The 19545-nt window shown below is 47.2% G+C and overlaps 1 protein-coding gene across 4 annotated transcripts in view; it reads right to left on the reverse strand.

Annotated features, from left to right (window-relative positions):
• Positions 1 to 19545, reverse strand: part of SRGAP2 (SLIT-ROBO Rho GTPase activating protein 2) — a 532947-nt gene that overhangs the window by 132717 nt on the left and 380685 nt on the right. For all 4 annotated transcript variants that reach the window (XM_078644579.1, XM_078644580.1, XM_078644582.1 and 1 more), the window contains 2 exons: positions 15069 to 15266; positions 2974 to 3058 (listed from right to left, as the gene is read on the reverse strand). In XM_078644579.1, the coding sequence (XP_078500705.1) occupies positions 2974 to 3058; positions 15069 to 15266 (283 nt within the window). The remainder of the gene's footprint in view (positions 1 to 2973; positions 3059 to 15068; positions 15267 to 19545) is intronic.

A 19545-nucleotide genomic window follows, 5' to 3' on the forward strand; every position in this document is an offset into this window, starting at 1 on the left:
GATTTGGGTTAGGTTGCTTCTTTTACGAGGCACGCGTCCTGCATCCAGTGGTGGTGGCTTCTCTGTTGCACTTCTTGGATGACATCACTGTCTGGCGCCGCTCACTTATTTCCTGGAAATAGAAACGTACTTTCTGCGGAGAGGCAGGACGTGCCCCTGTAAACGGCGATCCAGCATTTCTATCAGATGTGCAACGTAAAACCTGACCAAGGCGAATGGAGGCTCTTTTGGGGGAAATTAGGGCAGAAAGATTTCATTTTTCCAGACTTTTATTTTTCAAGTTCGCCTGACTTCACATTCCTGGATTGCAGTCGCCGAAACAAAGCGGCCAGCTCTTCTTCCCTGAAGCGAATCCTTCTGGCGCTCAACACTGCCGCTGACGTGCTTTCAAAGGGGCGTTTAAGAATGACCCGACAGGGAGCTTGCTCGGATCGTTACTTTGTTCCCCAATACGGAAGATGGGATGCAGCGACCCTCAACCCCTCACTCTCACTCACCCTCAACCCCTCACTCACCCTCAACCACTCACCCTCAACCCCTCACCCTCAACCCCTCACCCTCACTCACCCTCGACCCCTCCCCCTCAACCCCTCACCCTCCCTCACTCACCCTCACTCACCCTCACCCCCTCACCCTCACTCACCCTCACCCTCACTCACCCTCACCCTCACTCACCCTCACCCTCACTCACCCTCAACCCCTCACCCTCACTCACCCTCACTCACCCTCAACCCCTCACCCTCACTCACCCTCACCCACCCTCAACCCCTCACCCTCACTCACCCTCAACCCCTCACCCTCACTCACCCTCACCCTCACTCACCCTCAACCCCTCACCCTCACTCACCCTCACTCACCCTCACCCTCACTCACCCTCACCCATCCTCACCCTCACTCACCCTCAACCCCTCACCCTCACTCACCCTCAACCCCTCACTCACCCTCAACCCCTCACCCTCACTCACCCTCGACCCCTCCCCCTCGACCCCTCCCCCTCAACCCCTCACCCTCCCTCACTCACCCTCACTCACCCTCACTCACCCTCAACCCCTCACCCTCACTCACCCTCAACCCCTCACCCTCACTCACCCTCACTCACCCTCAACCCCTCACCCTCACTCACCCTCACCCACCCTCAACCCCTCACCCTCACTCACCCTCAACCCCTCACCCTCACTCACCCTCAACCCCTCACCCTCACTAACACTGAAACCCTCAATCACCCTCACTCTTATTCTCACTCACACTCTACACCTCAGCCTCACTCACTCACCCTCAACACCTCACCCTCACCCCCTCAACCCCTCACCCCCACTCGCCCTCACCCTCAACCCCTCACCCTCAACCCCTCACCCCCTCACCCTCAACTCCTCACCCTCAACACCTCACCCTCACTCACTCTCAACCCCTCAACCTCACTCACTCACCCTCAACACCTCACCCTCACTCACTCACACTCACTCACCCTCAACACCTCACCCTCAACCCCTCACCCTCAACACCTCACCCTCAACACCTCACCCTCAACACCTCACCCTCAACACCTCACGCTCAACACCTCACGCTCAACCCCTCACCCTCAACCCCTCACCCTCACTCACCCTCACTCACCCTCACTCACCCTCACTCACCCTCACTCACCCTCACTCACCCTCACTCACCCTCAACCCCTCACTCATCATCACTCACCCTCAACCCCTCACCCTCACCCACCCTCAACACCTCACCCTAACTCACAATCACCCTCACTCACCCTCACCCTCACTCACTCTCACTCACCCTCAACCCCTCACTCACCCTCAACCCCTCACTCACCCTCACCCTCACTCACCCTCAACACCTCACCCTCACACAGTGCAATAGGTCTCAGAGGATTTTTAGTTAAAGCTTTTACAATTGTTTATGGCTTTTTTGATTTGTAATTCTTTAGCATTGGCTACAAGAAATAAAAATGCTAAAGATTTACAACAAAAAACCCATAAACAATTCTAAAAGCACTAACTCTAATGCTGCGAGACCTATTGCATTTCCAATGCTTGTTGGAGAAGTTCCCCGTGTCCCGACACTTTTCTCCAAGTGACTCAAATGTCCCCGTTTTCAAACAGTGTCCCAGGTAAACACAGAAATGTCCCTGTTTTTCATTGTTCCAGTTGAGCATGCGCGTGCATGCTCTCTTTGCACTGGCATTTTCTATCCTGTGATGTTTTATTGATTTTTGGCAAATATATGCTGCAGTCCTTAAAAGTGTAAATGTAATAAGAAGTACTAATGCTGCTGTGTAAAGGAGAGGGGTTCCAATAAAAGACCTCGGATTTGTTGTCTGTAATGCTTCATCTCGGTCTGTGGAGGGAGCTGTCGTTGTTGTCCCTTTTCTATGTCTATGTCTATGACAGCTGTCAAATAATCCTACTTTTAGGTCGATGGTTACTGCAAAATGTAGTCCTACTTCTATGTCTATGACCGGTCCCCGTTTTTTGTTTTGAAAATCTGGTCACCCTACCTTAGCAGGCTACCGGACACACCAACATTCAACATAATATGTGCATTGTAAAGCACCTGTAGACATCTTGGCGCTGAATACAATATGTTTTTTGCTATCCAACTCAATGGTATTCATTTTCAATAACTCATTTTATCGACCTCCGATGGATGTAAGGCTGAGTGAACCCCCACCCGGGATTTGTACCTGTGACATGATGTCTAACACAGGCCCCTGCAGTGGATGCATTCGTCCACTGAGTCACCAGAACCAGCTTCAATCAAGGGTTAGAGTAACAATAATAGTAATAATGCTAATATTATTCTTATATAGAGTAAACCACCAGGTTTACTCTATAGCGAACATAACAGCATCACCGACCTCGGAAGAAATAAAGTCAGATCTCTGAGCACTTTACTTAGTAAGTTACCCAGGCCTCCGCAGCAGGCGCTCAACGCAGTGAGCTAACTCACAACGGTACTGCCCATACTCACTTTCTCCCAGGGTTTTCTGCAGGAGGTCGTGCTTGGCCTGCAGCTTGGTGATCAGGCTCCGCCCTTCCAAGTACTCCTTCATTTTCTGTAGGAATTCACACAAGAAAAGCAATACCAAATTAGGATTCCATAAGTTTGGGATCATATTTTTGGTTTGAGAAGACTCACATGCACCATTCATGGCAAAGATATTGTATGCTATATGTGAATTATTGCTTGTATGTTCACTACCTTAAGCCTGCACAATCACCTGTTTGATGCCCACATGGCAGATTGCATTAGCTCCTGGGGGCATACTGTAGGGCAGTTTGTGACCGCTTCAAAATAACAGACTGCGCAGCAAACTGCGTGACAAACAGCACGACAAACTAACTTAATATGCTTGAAACATGTCTCAATGTTCTAAGTGTCCCACGGAGTAACATGCTACCCATGTGGAAGGCGCTTCAGCACCTCATCAGAGGGCACTTTGTAAATGCCACTACAATACCCTGATGGACTCTGGTTCCGCTATTTTATCAATCACATGTTGGATCCCCCCCCAAAATACTGAATTCAATGGACAGTTTTGAAACAATGTGCTTTCTTTTCCTCTAAAATATATATATATATATTTTTTTTTTTTTCAACCATGTTTTATAAACCAGTATTAGCAAAGCTAACAGCTACTGGCTTTGCCCAAGCTTCTTTATAATTCACAAGTATCAAAATGAGGCCGCAAAAAGTGCAGTGTGTGTGTTCTCCTTCTCCACAGCAAAGAGGTGTCGTAGAAGAAGCACATAAACTGCCCATGAACTTGGCACTTCAGTCTGCAGGATTCACACTAGACCGCACTTCAATAGGGAGAAGAACCACAATAAATGGCCGAAACGCACCGCTCTTCATTTGTGTACTTTTTTTCTCACATACTCAGTGGATGTCAATTTTACCTGTGTTCACTTTCACATTCCAAGAAACAAACAATAATAAATAAAACATTCAGCCCACTAGGCACTAGAGTCTTAAGCTCCTTGCCCTCCCTGTGAAACAGTCTAGTCCCCCGAGCCGTTAAGGTTGAACTTTAAAAGATTAGCGCGTAGTGTCCGCGCTGCAGCTGGCTGGGGGACTCGAAGCTTGTCATCAATCAAAAGAAGGGGGAGAATGAACCACGTAGGTCTCCATACCAGAGTCTCCGGGACAGTGTCTCGTTCACAATCTGCGGAGCATATAATCTGCACTTAGTGTGGTTTGTTAGATAGTGTCATCATAGGGTCTGTCACTTGAGTCCCGTTCTCCAAGTGATCCACCAGGACACGAAGCTCCCACCAAGTGAGTCATCGCATCACCTGCACTGTAGCAAGACTGCCTTTTTGTTCCGCTGCCCGCAAGGCAATCTATGTAACCCCCCCACCCCCATACAAGGACCCAGTTTCTCACACATATGGGTTATAAGAATAACCCGCCCCCCCGGAAATGCCACTACATTCTTGGCCTCCCTTGATGAAACTCTGGCAGCTTTTCTTATTCATTACCCCACTTTCACTCTTCTTGGAGACTTCAATCTTCATCTGGAATCTGACACTAACCCCCACACTCTCAATTTCCGCCACTCACTGGAGATTTTCGGTCTCTCCCAATTAGTCTCCCTTCCTACCCATTGTGCCGGGCACACCTTGGACGGCATTTGTACCAATCTGTTCTCCTTAAATGCCGCTACCCCCGTACCACAAATATGGACAGATCACTGTCTCATTCCCTTCTCCATTAATAACAAAACCTTGCCCCCTCCTCCCATTAAACTCCCTCACACCTCTTTCCCTGTTAATTGGAAAAAGGTAGCTGCATTCATCAAACTCAATCCACAACTGGCAGTACCCCCCCCTACCATCATGGGCGACGCCTCATTAGATTCCACAAACTTCCACCTGTGGATTGAGAGAGTAATCTCTGTAAATGCAAAATCCGTCAGCCAAAAAACCGCCCGAGGAAAAAAGAAACCCAATGCCCCCTGGTATACTCCGGCCCTCGCTGACTGCCACCTCAAGTGTAGGCTTTTGGAGAGAGAATGGAGGAAAACCTACAACTCAACGTCCAGATCCACTTACATTCTCCAGAGAAAGCTATATCTCTCCGACATAAAAAAAGCAAAAAAGGCATTTTTCACTCTAGCAATAGATGCAGCAAAACAGAAACAACATACGATTTTCAATATCGTAAAATCTTTCACTCATCCCAAAGCACTGGCACTTGAAATTCCCCCCTCACAAGCCCTCTGCGATCAAATCGCTGATTTCTTTGAGGAGAAAATCAATAATATCCATAAGGACTTCCCCCCGGTTCCCATCCTAATCCAAGCGTCTGACACATCTACTCCCTCACTAAACCAATTTACAGCAGTCTCCCTATTGCAAACGCACAAAGCCATACTAGCCTGTAAATCAGGTGCACCCACAGATTCCTGCCCCCCAGTCATCTTGCACCACCTCATTGAGTCCGTCAACCCTCTAATCAATGCGATTGTGAACGAATCCCTTGACTCCGGTATTGTTCCTATTGAGTGGAAGAAGGCCACAGTCAAGCCCCTCATGAAAAAGCAAAATAAATCCCCTACTGATTTGTCCAATATGCGCCCAATCTCACTCCTCCCTGCACTAGGCAAAATTACCGAGCAACTAGTCCACGAGGAATTAAAGAATTTTGTGGAAAATCAATGCATCTTACACCCGCAGCAATCCGGTTTTCGTTCCGGCCACTCCACAGAGACCGCTTTGATTGAGTTGTCTGACACCATCAAGTTCTTGCAGGATGAGGGCAGGCAGGCCGTCCTCATCCTGCTCGACTTAACCGCGGCCTTCGACACCATCTCACACACTATTCTAATTAATAGGATGCGTGAGATCGGTGTCTCGGGCTCCGCACTTGCTTGGATTACATCATTTCTATCCAATCGCTCTCAATCGATCTCCTTAGGCCCCTTTGTTTCCGGTGAACGATCCATCACCTCAGGGGTACCACAGGGTTCCATCCTGAGCCCCCTCTTTTTTAACGTGTATATGGCCCCCCTTCTTGCGTTGATTGAATCACATGGGATCCTCGTGACATCCTACGCTGATGACACCCAACTTGTCGTCACTATTGATAAAAGACTCCCGGATGCTGCCATCAACTTCCAAAACTGTCTGTCAGAAGTCTTTTCTTGGCTCAACCTGCACCATTTAAAATGCAACAGCGCCAAAACAGAAATAATTCCCCTCGGTAAAGGCACATTCTTTTCCCCCAAAGACTGGTGGCCTCATAATTCCGAAGCACCACCGAGCGCGGTAGCCTCAGCACGCAACTTGGGTGTTCAATTTGATGCTTCCCTCAGCTTCGATGAACATGTGCGCATTACCGCAGGGCGCTGTTTCAGTCTGATCAGGCAATTAAAGAAATTTTTTAATTTTCTGCCTATCAGTGCCAGGAAATCAGTCGCGGTGGCGCTTGTCCTCTCCCGGCTGGATTATTGTAACGGCCTCCTGGCAGGTATCAAGAAGTCCTCTCTGAAAAAGCTACAAACTGTCCAAAATGCCGCAGCCAGGCTTGTTCTGAAACTCCCCCGCAGGTCCTCGGCCTCTGCAGCCCTCAACGCCCTCCACTGGCTGCCACTCCACAAGAGAATCCTTTTCAAGCTCTTAGTCACTGTATTTAAAGCTAACAGGTGCTTGGGTCCATCCTACCTGATTAAGCGCTTCCAGCGCTATAATCCAACTCGCTGTTTGAGGTCATCGGGCGCCAACCTCATCTCTGAACCCCGTATAAAATTAAAATCCAAGGGTGGAAAGACCTTTTCTTTTTTGGCGGCCAAGGCATGGAACCGCCTTCCCCCCAGCCTGAGGCACGCCCCCTCCGAAAGCCTATTTAGGAAATCCCTGAAAACTTGGATTTATACTCAGTCCGACTCTTCAGTTCTCGCAGCCATTTGATCCATGCTCCCCATAGACGACTTTCTGTGTGCTCAGCGCCAAGATGCTCCCTCCGGAGCGAAAGCCAGCGCTTTACAAATGACAATAAATATCAAATATCAAATACCCCTAGAACCACTGAAACAGAGCTTCCCTTCTGGAGAACTGAGCCCAAGCTGTCTACAGAGGTACAAGCACACCAGCACAAGCAGGTCCAGAGGCCGCCCACAGGCAGAACTGCCAGCCTCCTGAGGTCTATGGAACTGGCCCCAACCAGAGGCCAGCTCAGCCTGGGAGGAGGCCTGAGCAGCTGGCAGAAGGTGGGCTCACCCGCACCACACCAACGAGCACAGAATGCTTCTCCCTACCATTACCTGCAATGCCCGCACAGTGTTCACCTGAACACAGAGCACGGCTAGCCCTAGCTCTTGGGAGGATTAGAAAACAACCATGTTAAGATAAGAGGTGACTTTAAAAACTAACAAACCTATTGTTGTGGAGAACAAATGTTTCTAGTTCATTCATTCCACAGGTTTGGTCAACTTACAGGTGATCCATCCGGGTGTCAGCAGAGAGTTAGAGTAAAGCCGCAGGCACCAGTCCTGAGAAAGCGAGAGCGGCTCCCTTGGTAATGCACATGCACCATTTATTAATTCAAGCTCATTAAAATGTAAAGGTCTTTACATTTCCAACATTTACTTTAATAACGCTCTTTCTTATAAAGGGCCCAATCTTCCTACGGTTTATTGTGATACAGCTCGCAATCTGTCGGAGCGGACAGGGCCAGTCAGGAAGCCAGCTCGCCCTTGAAGATTTAAGGAGGATCATCACGTTCATCACAACTAACACCATAATGACTACTGTGACCTGAGGAGTCCCCTAACTCATCCTAGATGCACTATTTGTAGGCACTTGTTCAATAAAGCTGTAGGCTCACCATGTAGCTTGAACCCAAAAATAGGTCAAGCATCTCGAGCGGCCCTTTAATATATCCTCTGCCTGTAACCCACCTCCAGGCATTGGCATCATCAGGGGGGAAGCAAGGTGAGGGGGGTGTTAACACATTGGCTGCTGCTCTTATGGCACTAGCAGGGAGACAAAATTCCATATATTGCAGAGGAACAATAATAATTTGCTGTCCCCTTTTTAGTCAGCCTTTACATGTGGTCATTTGTGTCCTCCACCTCCAACCCCCCACCCGTCCCATTTGGTGGGGTAGGAAAACTGGAGATAGCCCGCTGGCGTCTGCACTGTGCATAATATATCTATCCTTGGCATACTGTGGCCAGACTTGCCATTAAAGTGGCCATTCCGGATATAGGGGTAGCCCTGGCTTTAGTAGTCACCAAAGTAGTTATTGCTGACAGTCCTGGAATTATGCTGCCCATTCTAGCATCATGGAGTACCTAGTATACAAATGACTGCAAATCTACTTTGAAGAATTGGGGTGCAAAAATGAAAATGCAAACGCATCTCACAATCTTAGGTCGTAGCCATCAGAGCTATTCCCCGGTCAGACAGATCTCAGATTCGTGCACTAAATTTACTACTCCAGTTACAGAGACGTTATTGGTTGAAACTGCAAACATATCATGTTTACACCACACATACATGTTGTGAACAGTAGTGCTGCCAATTTCATGAAAACTATATCAGCATAGATAATAAACCGCCCTACAACATTAATAAATTCGCAGACATAGCAGCTAGTGCCTTCTGGCTACAAAGAAATAAAATTGGCACGGTTTGTTCCATAAATACGTTATGAAAAGGTTATCATTTTGTCTCCAAATACCACCTTGAGATTTTTAACCCCTTCCACGCTCATGACGAGCTCAGCTCGTCATGAGTTACGACGCTCGTACGCTCATGACGAGCTGAGCTCGTCATCTAACGCGGCTTTTAAAAAAACGCAGCGCACAGCGGGAAAACCGCTAGCGCGCATGCGGTTAAAGAAATATGGATACTTCTAAATATGATCTTGAATACATTCAGTTCCTCCATGTTATTAAATTAACATTTTTGTAATCACAAAAAACTGTTTTTCATTTTTAGCCAACTCATAGATTTGATGCTCAAATACATCACAGTGTATTCTCATGCCCTACTGGACCACATGGAGAGGAGATGCCCGAAATGCTCATGTAAGTCCATTACTTGTCAGATGCCCTCTCATTCCAAGATGGATGCGTACACAAAGCTACACATTCACAACATATGCCCAGGGTTGCCAACATTTTTTAGGGTCACCGATATGACTGGGATAGCAACTCCGATGCCAGAGATGAGCACAGTAATGCTTAAGGTACCCAACATGAAGCAAGACCACCATTATACCAGGGATGACCGCCAATGTGCCGGCAAGGAGCACCATTCTGCCAAACAGATTTGTAGACTGGAATTCTACTTCCAATCTGAATGCTGGCTAATAAGTTTAATTGAGGATCCCCTGAAAGAGGCAGTGTGGTAGATGAAAGGAAGTGGAATGTTAAAGTGTAGTAAATTCTATACACACCTTAAAAAATATGCCATGTCAAAAAGCCCATCAAGATTATGAAAAGTGACCGTAGAATCTGTTTTTCTTTACCATTTTGGGGCAACTTTGCCCAAAACATGCATTTTCGACATCCTTTTTTTAAAGTTTTTTTGCAGAGAACCCTCGGGACACCAATATGAAGGGCATACTGGGTTGGCACACCATAACAGTATTACACTATTTCATAAATGACTCCGAGGAAAGAAGCAGCTTAATAGCCATTTTATTTTAAAATTGTACTGCAAAATACTCTGTATGGCTACATTATTTTCAAAAATCGTCCCTCACCTCAGTGAAAGCTGGGCTCACTTGTTTGGGCAAAATCTTTACATTGCCATTTTTCCTTCCTTTATTTATCCTTTATTTTAGCAGTCATCTTTGTGTGTTTAACTATGCCTTTCAGTTACAATAACTTAAACCCATTAGTGTTGTGCCAGTCACAATAAGAATCGTTTTCCAGTGCTGTGCATTGAAAGTAAAAAACACAAGTATCAACTCCTATTTTAGGTACACTTGCTTCCTAGAAAGCACCTGTACTGTTCTATTGAAATATGTATTTTTTTATTTAAAATGTATTGTAAGCGCTTTCGAGTAGGAGCATAAAAAAAATTGTGTGGCATACGCTTCAAATATTAATCCTGAAAAAAACAACCATCGCTCCAGCTTGACAAGAACAGACCTGTTGGCTTTGGTCATTTTTCAGGGTTGACCGCGGCTACGATTGAGTGGGAGGGGCACGTGCGCATCACCTCGCGCGCCAACGGTACGCACAATGACGTGCACGGTTCAATGGAGATTAAGATGACCCAGATGTCGGCCCTTCCCAGAGATCCCTGCGGGAAGGGTCCTCGAGGAAGCCTACTTACTCATCCTCGCTGGTAAAAGATGCGCTGTGGTCGCCGTCCCGTGGGACAGCGGAGGAGAGAGCAGACAAGACAGCCCGGACATTAAATTATATTAATGGAAAAGATGCAAGGTTTATTCCCAGAAGCCATTCCATTACGGGTAGCTATGGAGATAGCACATATACATAATGCTGCCAGTGCAGCTCAAGTGAGCATCACCGCGCTGTCCTCGAGCACCGCTTGGCTCGTGCTAAGTATGCAGACACACGTTTGTCACAGTGTATGGGGTGAACCAGCCCACACTCCCCTGAAGTCTTTCGAAACCCCACCTTTGCCGTAGGATGTTCCTCTATGGGCAGACAGCGAGCCTTTTATCAAAATCCGTGAATACACAATTGTTTTTTTATTAAAGTGCCAAATGTCAGCATTTTTCAGAAAAAGAACAAAATTAGAAGCAGTCTTTAAGGTAAGCTAGATAGAAATGGCAAAGCACATCCACTGGCAGGAAGCCATCTTTGACGGGGGCAGGAAGGCTTATCAGACTTGTCTATGTGGGAGATTGCATGGCCATGTCTCTGCAAGGCCTGTAGGACTGGACAAAGATGGAGGTTTGCAGGACAGTGTACTAGTTCTGCCCCAATCCTTCAAGCCTTTCAGAGGCACAGATATCTTGGGAAATCTCGTGTAGGCAAGCGGGATATGAGGAGAACTGGGTTAATAGGCCAGGATATCTGTGCTTCTGGGACCATTAGATAGAAAAGGCGCGGAAGGTTCGACATAAAATGGAAGTTAGACCACTAAAGGCAGCAATCCAGACAATCCCTAAGCAAAGACTAGAAGGTTGTAAAATTAAGGACCACTAGAGACAGCAGTCCACAGAGAAGGAAATAAAAAAAAAATGTAAAAAGATGAGCGGTGGGATGGCCGGGCCAGTGAGAGCGCTTCAGAGAGGTGAGTGGTGCTCAGTGCTCTGAGAGGCACATCTGAGATCTGAGCAATCGCTCTGAAATGCAGCCCTCCTTGAGCATGGGGTATCCTCAACAAGTGAGGGAGATGACGGCTTCTGCAGATCTCCAAAAAAATCGCAGAGTCCGTCTGGTTGTCTTCTTCTCCATTACTTGGTCTGCAGACCCTTCCTCCACACGTCCTAATTCCCTTTACCGTCTCGCTGCTGAGCTCTGGACTCGTTGGAGAGTATTAATTTCCTCGCGTGCTCTAGCAGTAGGGGAAGAATCTTGCGAGCAGAACGAAGTAACCCTATATAAGTGCCCGCTGTCTTTTTTGCTTGGGTCCTGAATGTGAGGAGAGGAGAAGTCAGGCAGGGTGGCTTTTCCTCTCCTTGTAAATATGGAGGAGCCCCCTGCGCCACCAGTACGCCACAAAAAGTGACGTACTGGTGGCACAGGGAACTTGTAAATCTGCCCCATAGTATTTGTTTTTTAATGTTTTTAGAACACGCTACACTACTTTGCACCCTTCGATAGTAGCTGAGAGGAGGGTGGAACATCCGCGCAAACTCCCCTCGAGTCTTGAAAGGCACAGAGGAGGCGGGCGGAAGTGTAACCCCACAGAGAAAGGTCACAGCACAGGCAGCAAGCAGTGCAGAGCTCTCTGCGCACTGAAGAGGTTCAGCGGCCGCAGCAGCACCACACGCCCTCGGCTCACAGCCGCACAAGGCACGGGGAACAAAAGCTTCCCCAGGCACGCCGAGCAACCATTCCTAATATAAACAGACCATATACGCTATTAATAACGGAAGTACACAGCCCCTCATCCGCAAAACTACAGCGTGCGCACCCAAACCGTGCACCAAAGGCAACAGCTGTGGATGCGTGCAAGGACAGCACTACAATCGCAATTCTACAAAATGTGAATGAAACCGGCGGCTCATCTATAAATAAAAAATAGAAAACATGTCTAGAGCAGATTACACACGAGTTGACATTTTACCGCCTGCTTCTATGAATAGAATATCTAGACACACACACACATTATTCTCGCCTGGTCTCCGGGGCCCTCTCTGGGGTGGTTACATCTCTCCTTCCCCCACCCCCACAGCCAGCATAAATCCCCACCGCTGTTTGACTTCAGGCGTTAACGAGACAAGACGAATGGCTCCCCTCACCACCCCCTGGATTTCACGGCGACGGGGGCAATATCCCCCATGCCCTCGGGAGCTGCTTTATGGCATTCGGATATGAACGGCATGGCGCACAGTGGGCTAATGAGATTAAAAAATTGGCGAGCTTGGGCGGGAGCCTCTCACGCGACATATTGGGGCGACTAATCATTGTAGAGCACAGACTGATCTATGCCCGCCAATTAGAGGTGCAGAGAGCATAATGGGGTGGGAAAGGCAGCCTCGTGCCCACACAGCGCCTCGATGCTATTGTGACAGGTAAGGCTTTTTTTTTTATTTCACCAAAGCGCAGCACCTCTATTTGGTTTGACAGACCGAATGTAGCACGTGAAGAGATTCAGCCGTCAGCCTCAAACTAAAAAATATAAAATCACCGTAAGAGATCGTCAAGAGGGATGGAAGGGAAAGCGGGCCTCACGTCATTGACGTCTCACAGCTGACAGACTGCAACAGCAGCAGAGCAACTATGGGAACCGTGATGGACTCTCTCCACTCACTGTGGTGTGATGTGGACTTGAAATAGGATTTCCGCTCTCTGCTTTTATCGAACCGTAACGGAGATTACGCCATAATGTAAACAAAAAAACAATTACTTTCATCTAAAGTAACCCATTCTGATCAGGACCCTCTCAAAGTCTTTCAGCTGGACTTATGTCCAATGCCAGGACTCATCTCTATGCACCACAGCCTTTAAGGAGCATTTACCACTTCTAAAGTTGGGACTGCGGGATCTCCTCATTGGCCTAGATTCTGGATACTGGACCGTGGTTAAAGAACTACATGGTAGCAATGGTCGACCCGTGAACCAATAAAGCGATTAGGCTCCAGGGGTATTATGCCAACAGAAATTGATAGGTTAAAATAAACCAATGGCATCCAGGGTTTCCATTTGCCAGTTCTTCAGTTTATCATATCCAGAGATTAATCAGCCAATGTAATGGAATGATCCAATGGTAATTTAAGGCTTATTGCTAACCAATGGACCCATCAGCCTTGGAGCTGCCCTTGGTGCTGAAAGTCTTTACAATGGGTTTAAGGGGTGACTCGGGAGGTCGTGAAAAGGTAGTTTGTATGGTTCGGGGGGACAGGGTGGAGGGATCAATTTATTACAGTTGTTATTGCTTTTTTTCTTGCTGTCACAATAAGAGGACTTTTGAGATAATTTGCAAGTTAGTGAAATAGGTGTATTCCTGTTATCCGATATCCATGTTCAAGTTATTCTTCGGGCCCCTTAGCTGGCCAAACCTTATATATTTGGAAATTAGAGTTCAGGTCTCGGTAACAACGTGTCTGGTACTCAGATAAAGGAAAGAGGGAGACAAAATGTGCTAATATGTAGGTTCTTGCTGGTTCCAGTAAGAATTAGCACTCTACCAGGCTTTATAACTTGCGAACCAGGGAATGAGGTCAAACGGGAAATAAAGGGGAAAGAAATAGAAACAATGCAAGGTGCAATTGTTGCTACTCACAGCTTTGTATGTTTGCCCCACAACGAGTCACATCTTCTAAACATCCAGATTTTTTTTGAGCCAAAGGGACTGAGCTGGTGTTATATTATATATATGTTTTTTGCCTTGTACGGTAAGGCGGCACACAGACAGGTCCCAGAATGCAAACTGTTTTTGGCACTTTTACAGAGGAAAATAACTGCAATGCTACTCATTTTAAACCTCTATGACAAGATATTTTATGTTGTCTAAAGATGAGGCTTATAATGGCGTTAAATCAACATGTTTTTCAAGGGGCTGGAAACGGGCAAAACATTGCTCGTGTGAGAACAAGATACGATAAACAGAGGGAGCAGTTCCTCAGGGTAAGGCACAGGACATGCCCTATTAGGTGGAATCAAAGTTCTGACCGGACGGATCACAAAGGGATCGGAGTGATCAGATCAAAGTGCCCTCACACACCTGGTAGGGGTGTCATGCTTTATCATTGGGTGCTCCTCATAAATCCGGCGCTACAATGCCGGACGGGCCTCAGTGAGGGCACTTTGATCTGATCACTTGGATCCCCTTGTGATCCAACCGGTCGGACCTTGGATTCCACCTAACAGGGCATGTAGTGTCCCTTACCAGAGTAACTGCTCCCTCTGTGTTTATTGTAATTTGACTTTGGAGGAGTAGGGTGCAGGACCTCGTTAAATATCACTCCTCGTCCCTCTTTTGATTATTTGCGGGAAAACAAGATATTCTTAAAAAAATTATGTGTTTACCACAGCTTGCTAGACTACAGACACGCCTCTACCATCGCTCCATTCGCAAAGGACACATTTTCCAGTGCCCAGATTCCCTGTGATGAGTCAATGTTTAGGCTCCAGATTTGGTTCAGAAATGCAGAGCGGAGGCCTATCCTATGGAACTCACTTCTATTTTCAATGAGAGCTGAAAAAAGCATTTTCCAACTTCAAAAATCTGGTCAAAATCTGACTTCATGCTCACTGACCACGTCTTGCTTTTTTTTTTTTTAAGTAAGATTCATCATTAGCGCCAAGACACTACCTATGAGTGCAAGTGTGCTTTATAAGTAATATAAAAATACAAAATAAAAATAAGGATGCTTCCATCTGCCTGCACCAGGTTGCACAGTTTGACAAAACAGCCTGAGTCAGTGAAATCTTAGGAAAAGATGCAAGCCGTGATCACCCTCCTTACCGTAAAGTAGAACTGCTCTGTCTCCTGCTGGTTGGCCCGCCGCTTGGCAATGCTGGGCTTGCCGAAGATGGTCTCTGTGACTGCAGACTTGACCGACTCCATAGAATTGCTGTATTGGAAGCAGTCTGCCACATCAAAGTCCTGGATAGTCACGATGTCCTGGATGGTCTGCAGGGTAGCTTCCATGGTCTTCTTAACCTGTGATCATGAGGGATAGCACGCAATTGGCATTGTGGACAACTAGGTGTTTTATGACCGTTTGACCCCTTTCAAGGGCACCTCAATGTAGAAGCATTCAAAGTTAAAACAATGACAGATGTAGCGGAGTAGAGACGCTGTCAATTTCTAAAGCGTGCTCACAGAAACAGGAGTCTCATAATCTAATCCCAGCTTTCCAATTTTTCTAAAAGTGTGTGCTACCATTAAAAGATATTGCAGATAATATCTTTGGGTCAGGGCGCTGTTCAGTGGTATTGGACACAGAGGCCCGTGGTCATCTTCAGATTAAGGCTAGGGGACTGCTATGGTACTTACCTGCAAGGCTAGTCTGGGCACATCCTCACACTAGGTAAATGAAAGAATGGAGTGAACTTCTACAGCGCTAAAGGGCGGTGTCCTAGCACCGAGGAGTGACAGTACTGAAACAGACTGGAATGACATGAGCCTCAATTTATTTAGTGAAACTTCAGATTTAAGACCCTATTAAATGCCAGATGATTTAAAGGTTCTCTGAGCAGGACGCAAAATATTTCAGGTCTTGGGAGTTAATTGGGAAAATAATCCACCTCCGCAGATGAAGGTTAGGGGCAAGAGGTAGAGACAAAAGGCACCCCTATTAGAAGAAAAAGGTCACTCGGTGATGCATAGAAGCAAGCCCACCACAAAGAGCCTGCACCGAAGATGGTCTTCTCACTTGCAGCTTGTCACTGTTGACACAGCTCTGCGCAGTCTCAAGTGCATGGCTGGTCATGGGCTTCAATGTGTTCTATGCAGCTCCTCCAGTGTCTTTGGGGTGACTCATGTTTCTTTTAAGGCATCAGAAAAGAGGAGCGCCATGGAGACCTCCAGGTTTGGCACAGCCTATGGAGGACAGGCCGCCCCGGTCCAGGAAGCACCGGCAATGCATGCATGCCCAATCCAAAGTAACTGTTAATGTTTGTTTATTTATTTATTTATTTATTTATTCAAAGTTTTATATAGCGCGAACAAGATCCTTACAGATATCAGAGCGCTTCACAGAGACAGGGGTAGGGGCAACAGGAATGAACAAGATAATGGGAGCAGTATAGTAATCAATAACATACTAGGATAACAATAATATACAGAAACATATCAATTTACAAACAGGTAAACAAGTAATATAAGACGGCACAAGTCATTGATCCCACTACAGAAGGGTTCAGGTAAAACCTTGGATGTGTGGATGGCTTATACCAATTTCTTAGGATAAGAAAGCACTGGGTGGGGGCAACGGGAGGGTGATTCAATGAACCAGAGTGTATCATATATTGGGTAGTGTACCATCAAGTAGAAGTATAGTGCCAAAGAGCAAAGTGATCAGTGATACAAAGCGATGCAGAATCTCAGATCCAGTACCTATAAAGTTCAGGAGATCTTGGCCAGAAGGATTGTTTTCACCTCTTTCTTGAAGAGTGCAGTAGAGGAGATAAGCCTGATTTCCGGAGGGAGCGCATTCCAGATCCTGGGTGCCATTCCTGAGAAGGAGCGCTTGTATGTTTTCTCTTTCCGGAATCTACGAGGTTTCAGGAGTAGGTTTTTTGTACTTCTATTGGATCTCGACCCTCCTGATATAGTCAACTTTTGAGCGATGTAGTTGGGTGCATTGTGGTGCACGGCCGAGTGTGTCATAACTGCAATTTTTAGCTGTATTCTGGCTTCAAAAGGCAGCCATTTTAGAGATTTTAAGTCTGGGGATATATGCGAATGTTTTCTTGAGCCAGTAATGAGTCTCGCGGCAGCGTTCAGGGAGGCCCTTAGGGGTGCTGTTGTGGATAGCGGGAGTCCGCTGAGGGCCACAATTCCGTAATCTATGCGAGGGATGACTAAAGCTTGTACAGCAGTTTGGAAGTCTTTGGCAGGGAGGAAGGGCTTAAGTTTCCTCAGTGTGTTGATTTGGAAATTAGCTCCTTTTGTGGCTTTGCTAATGTGCTGTTGCATGTTGAGCTTGGCGTCGAGTGTGATGCCTAGGGATTTCGCCGAGTCCACGATGGTAGGTTGGACATTGAATGCTGTTAGGTTATTGAGCCAAGTTTGGGTGGTGGAAATTTTCGCCGGGGGTGAGATGAGTAGGAACTCAGTTTTCAGCGCATTTAGTTTGAGGTGATTATCAGCCAACCAAGATTGAGTGTTACTAAGTGTGGAATTCAGAAGTTTGATGTCTTCCGGGGATTGTAGCTTTAGGTAAAGTTGTGTGTCATCGGCGTACATATGGAATTGAACATTGGATGCTTGGAGCAAGGTGGCGAGCGGTTCCATGACGAGGTTGAACAGTGTGGGGGAGAGGGAGGATCCTTGTGGAACACCAAGATCTGCAGGCACCGATGTAGATAGCACATTGTCGATCTTGAACTTCTGAGACCGGTTATGGAGGAAGGAAGAAAACCATTTGAGAACAGTTCCCGATAGACCCATTCTAGTGCTTAGCAGCTCCAGTAAGTTCTCATGTTTGACCGTGTCAAATGCTGAAGAGAGGTCAAGAAGGATGAGGAGGCAGGACTCATTGCGATCAAGGATTTGGAGGGCGTCATCAATTGTTATGTTATGTTATGTTAATGGTTTTTATACCGCGCACAGCTGCCCCAGCAGAGGGGCGTCCTGGCGCCAAGAAAGGTAAACACAACATCACAAAATGCGGCAGAGTCAGTTAGTTTTATTAAAAAGAAAAGTTTTGATGACACGTCTGAACCTGGTTAAATCTTCCAAAGCACGGATATCATTAGGGAGAGCGTTCCAAAGCTTAGCGGCTACTACTCGGAAGGAGCGGCCTCCAATCCTGCTCAGCAAAAAGCGAGGAGCAACAGCCAAATTCTGGCCCATCGATCTCAAAGAGCGAGAGGGGACATATGGGGTCAGAAGGTTCATGAGAATAGGTGGAGCCATGCCTTTCAAAATTTTAAAGGCCAGGCAAAGCACCTTAAACTCAATCCGCCGAGCAACAGGCAACCAATGGAGTGTTTGCAATGCTCTGGACACTGAGCAACGTTTGGGCAGCCCAAATATCGCTCTTGCGGTGGCATTCTGCACTCGTTGTAGCCGCAGAAGTTCAGCCTTGTTCGTGCCTGCTAGCAGAGCACTGGCATAATCTATCCTGGATAGTACCGAGGCCTGGACCACAAGCTGTCTAGTGGGGGCATCGAAGAATTTGCGCACCGGCCTGATGCCCCTAATAATGCCAAAACAAGAGGCAGCCACCCTCTTAGTCTGGCAAGTGAAGCTAAGTGAAGGATCCAGCCAGACCCCGAGGTTTTTTAACTCCATAGCAGGAGAGGGGATCATTCCTAACTCGGGGGGCCACCAGTTGTCATTCCAGCATCCAGGTTGTTTCCCAAACACCATCACCTCTGTCTTCTTTGTGTTCAATTGGAGACAATTCTGGTTCATCCAATTGGCCACCGAACGTAGCCCCTCACAGAAGTTGAGGGCGTCCATGGCTGAGTCCCCACTTAGTGTGACCGCCAGCTGCGTATCATCCGCATAGGACACCATTGTCATGCCCCAGCGTTTGACTACCGCAGCCAGCGGCCTCACATAAAGATTGAAGAGAGTGGGGCTCAGAGATGATCCCTGTGGGACCCCCAAAGTGAGTGGGTGAGAGGTGGATTTACCGGGTGGTATCGCAACCTGAAAAGATCTATTGGAAAGGAAGGAGCGGAACCAGCCTAGTGCCAGCCCCCTAACCCCAGCTTCCTCTAACCGCCGCAACAGGATTTCGTGGGACACCGTATCAAAAGCGGCACTCAGATCTAACAACAGGAGTGCCGCTGTTTGCCCGGTGTCCAGCACCATATCATATCTGTTTCCGTGCTATGTTTCGCTCGGAAGCCTGATTGGTGAGGGTTGAGGAGGTCAAATTGGTCAATGTGTTTTGTTAGTTGGAGTTGGACACATTTCTCCAGCAGTTTGGCCAGGGTGGGGCTATTGGTGATAGGCCGGTAATTATTCAGGTCTGACTGGTCAGCTGTGGGTTTCTTGAGTATAGGCGTGACTTGCCCCACCTTGAGGGAGTCTGGAATGAGACCTTGTTGAAGGGAGCTGTTGATGATTTTGGTCCAAAGAGGGAGGAGCAAGGGGATGAAGTCTTTTACTGCATTAGCAGGTAGGGGGTCTGTGAGATGATTAGAGGGCTTCAAGGTGCAGAGCAGTTTGTGTATTGCTTCTTCCGAGTAGGTGTCGAAGTACAGCCAGGATGCCTTGTTTTTAGGTTGAATGTTAGACATTCTAGTGTGGTTGGGGAATC

The sequence above is a fragment of the Lissotriton helveticus genome, chromosome 5_1 (genome assembly GCF_964261635.1).
Source record: "Lissotriton helveticus chromosome 5_1, aLisHel1.1, whole genome shotgun sequence".
Classification (NCBI taxonomy): Eukaryota; Metazoa; Chordata; class Amphibia; order Caudata; family Salamandridae; genus Lissotriton; species Lissotriton helveticus.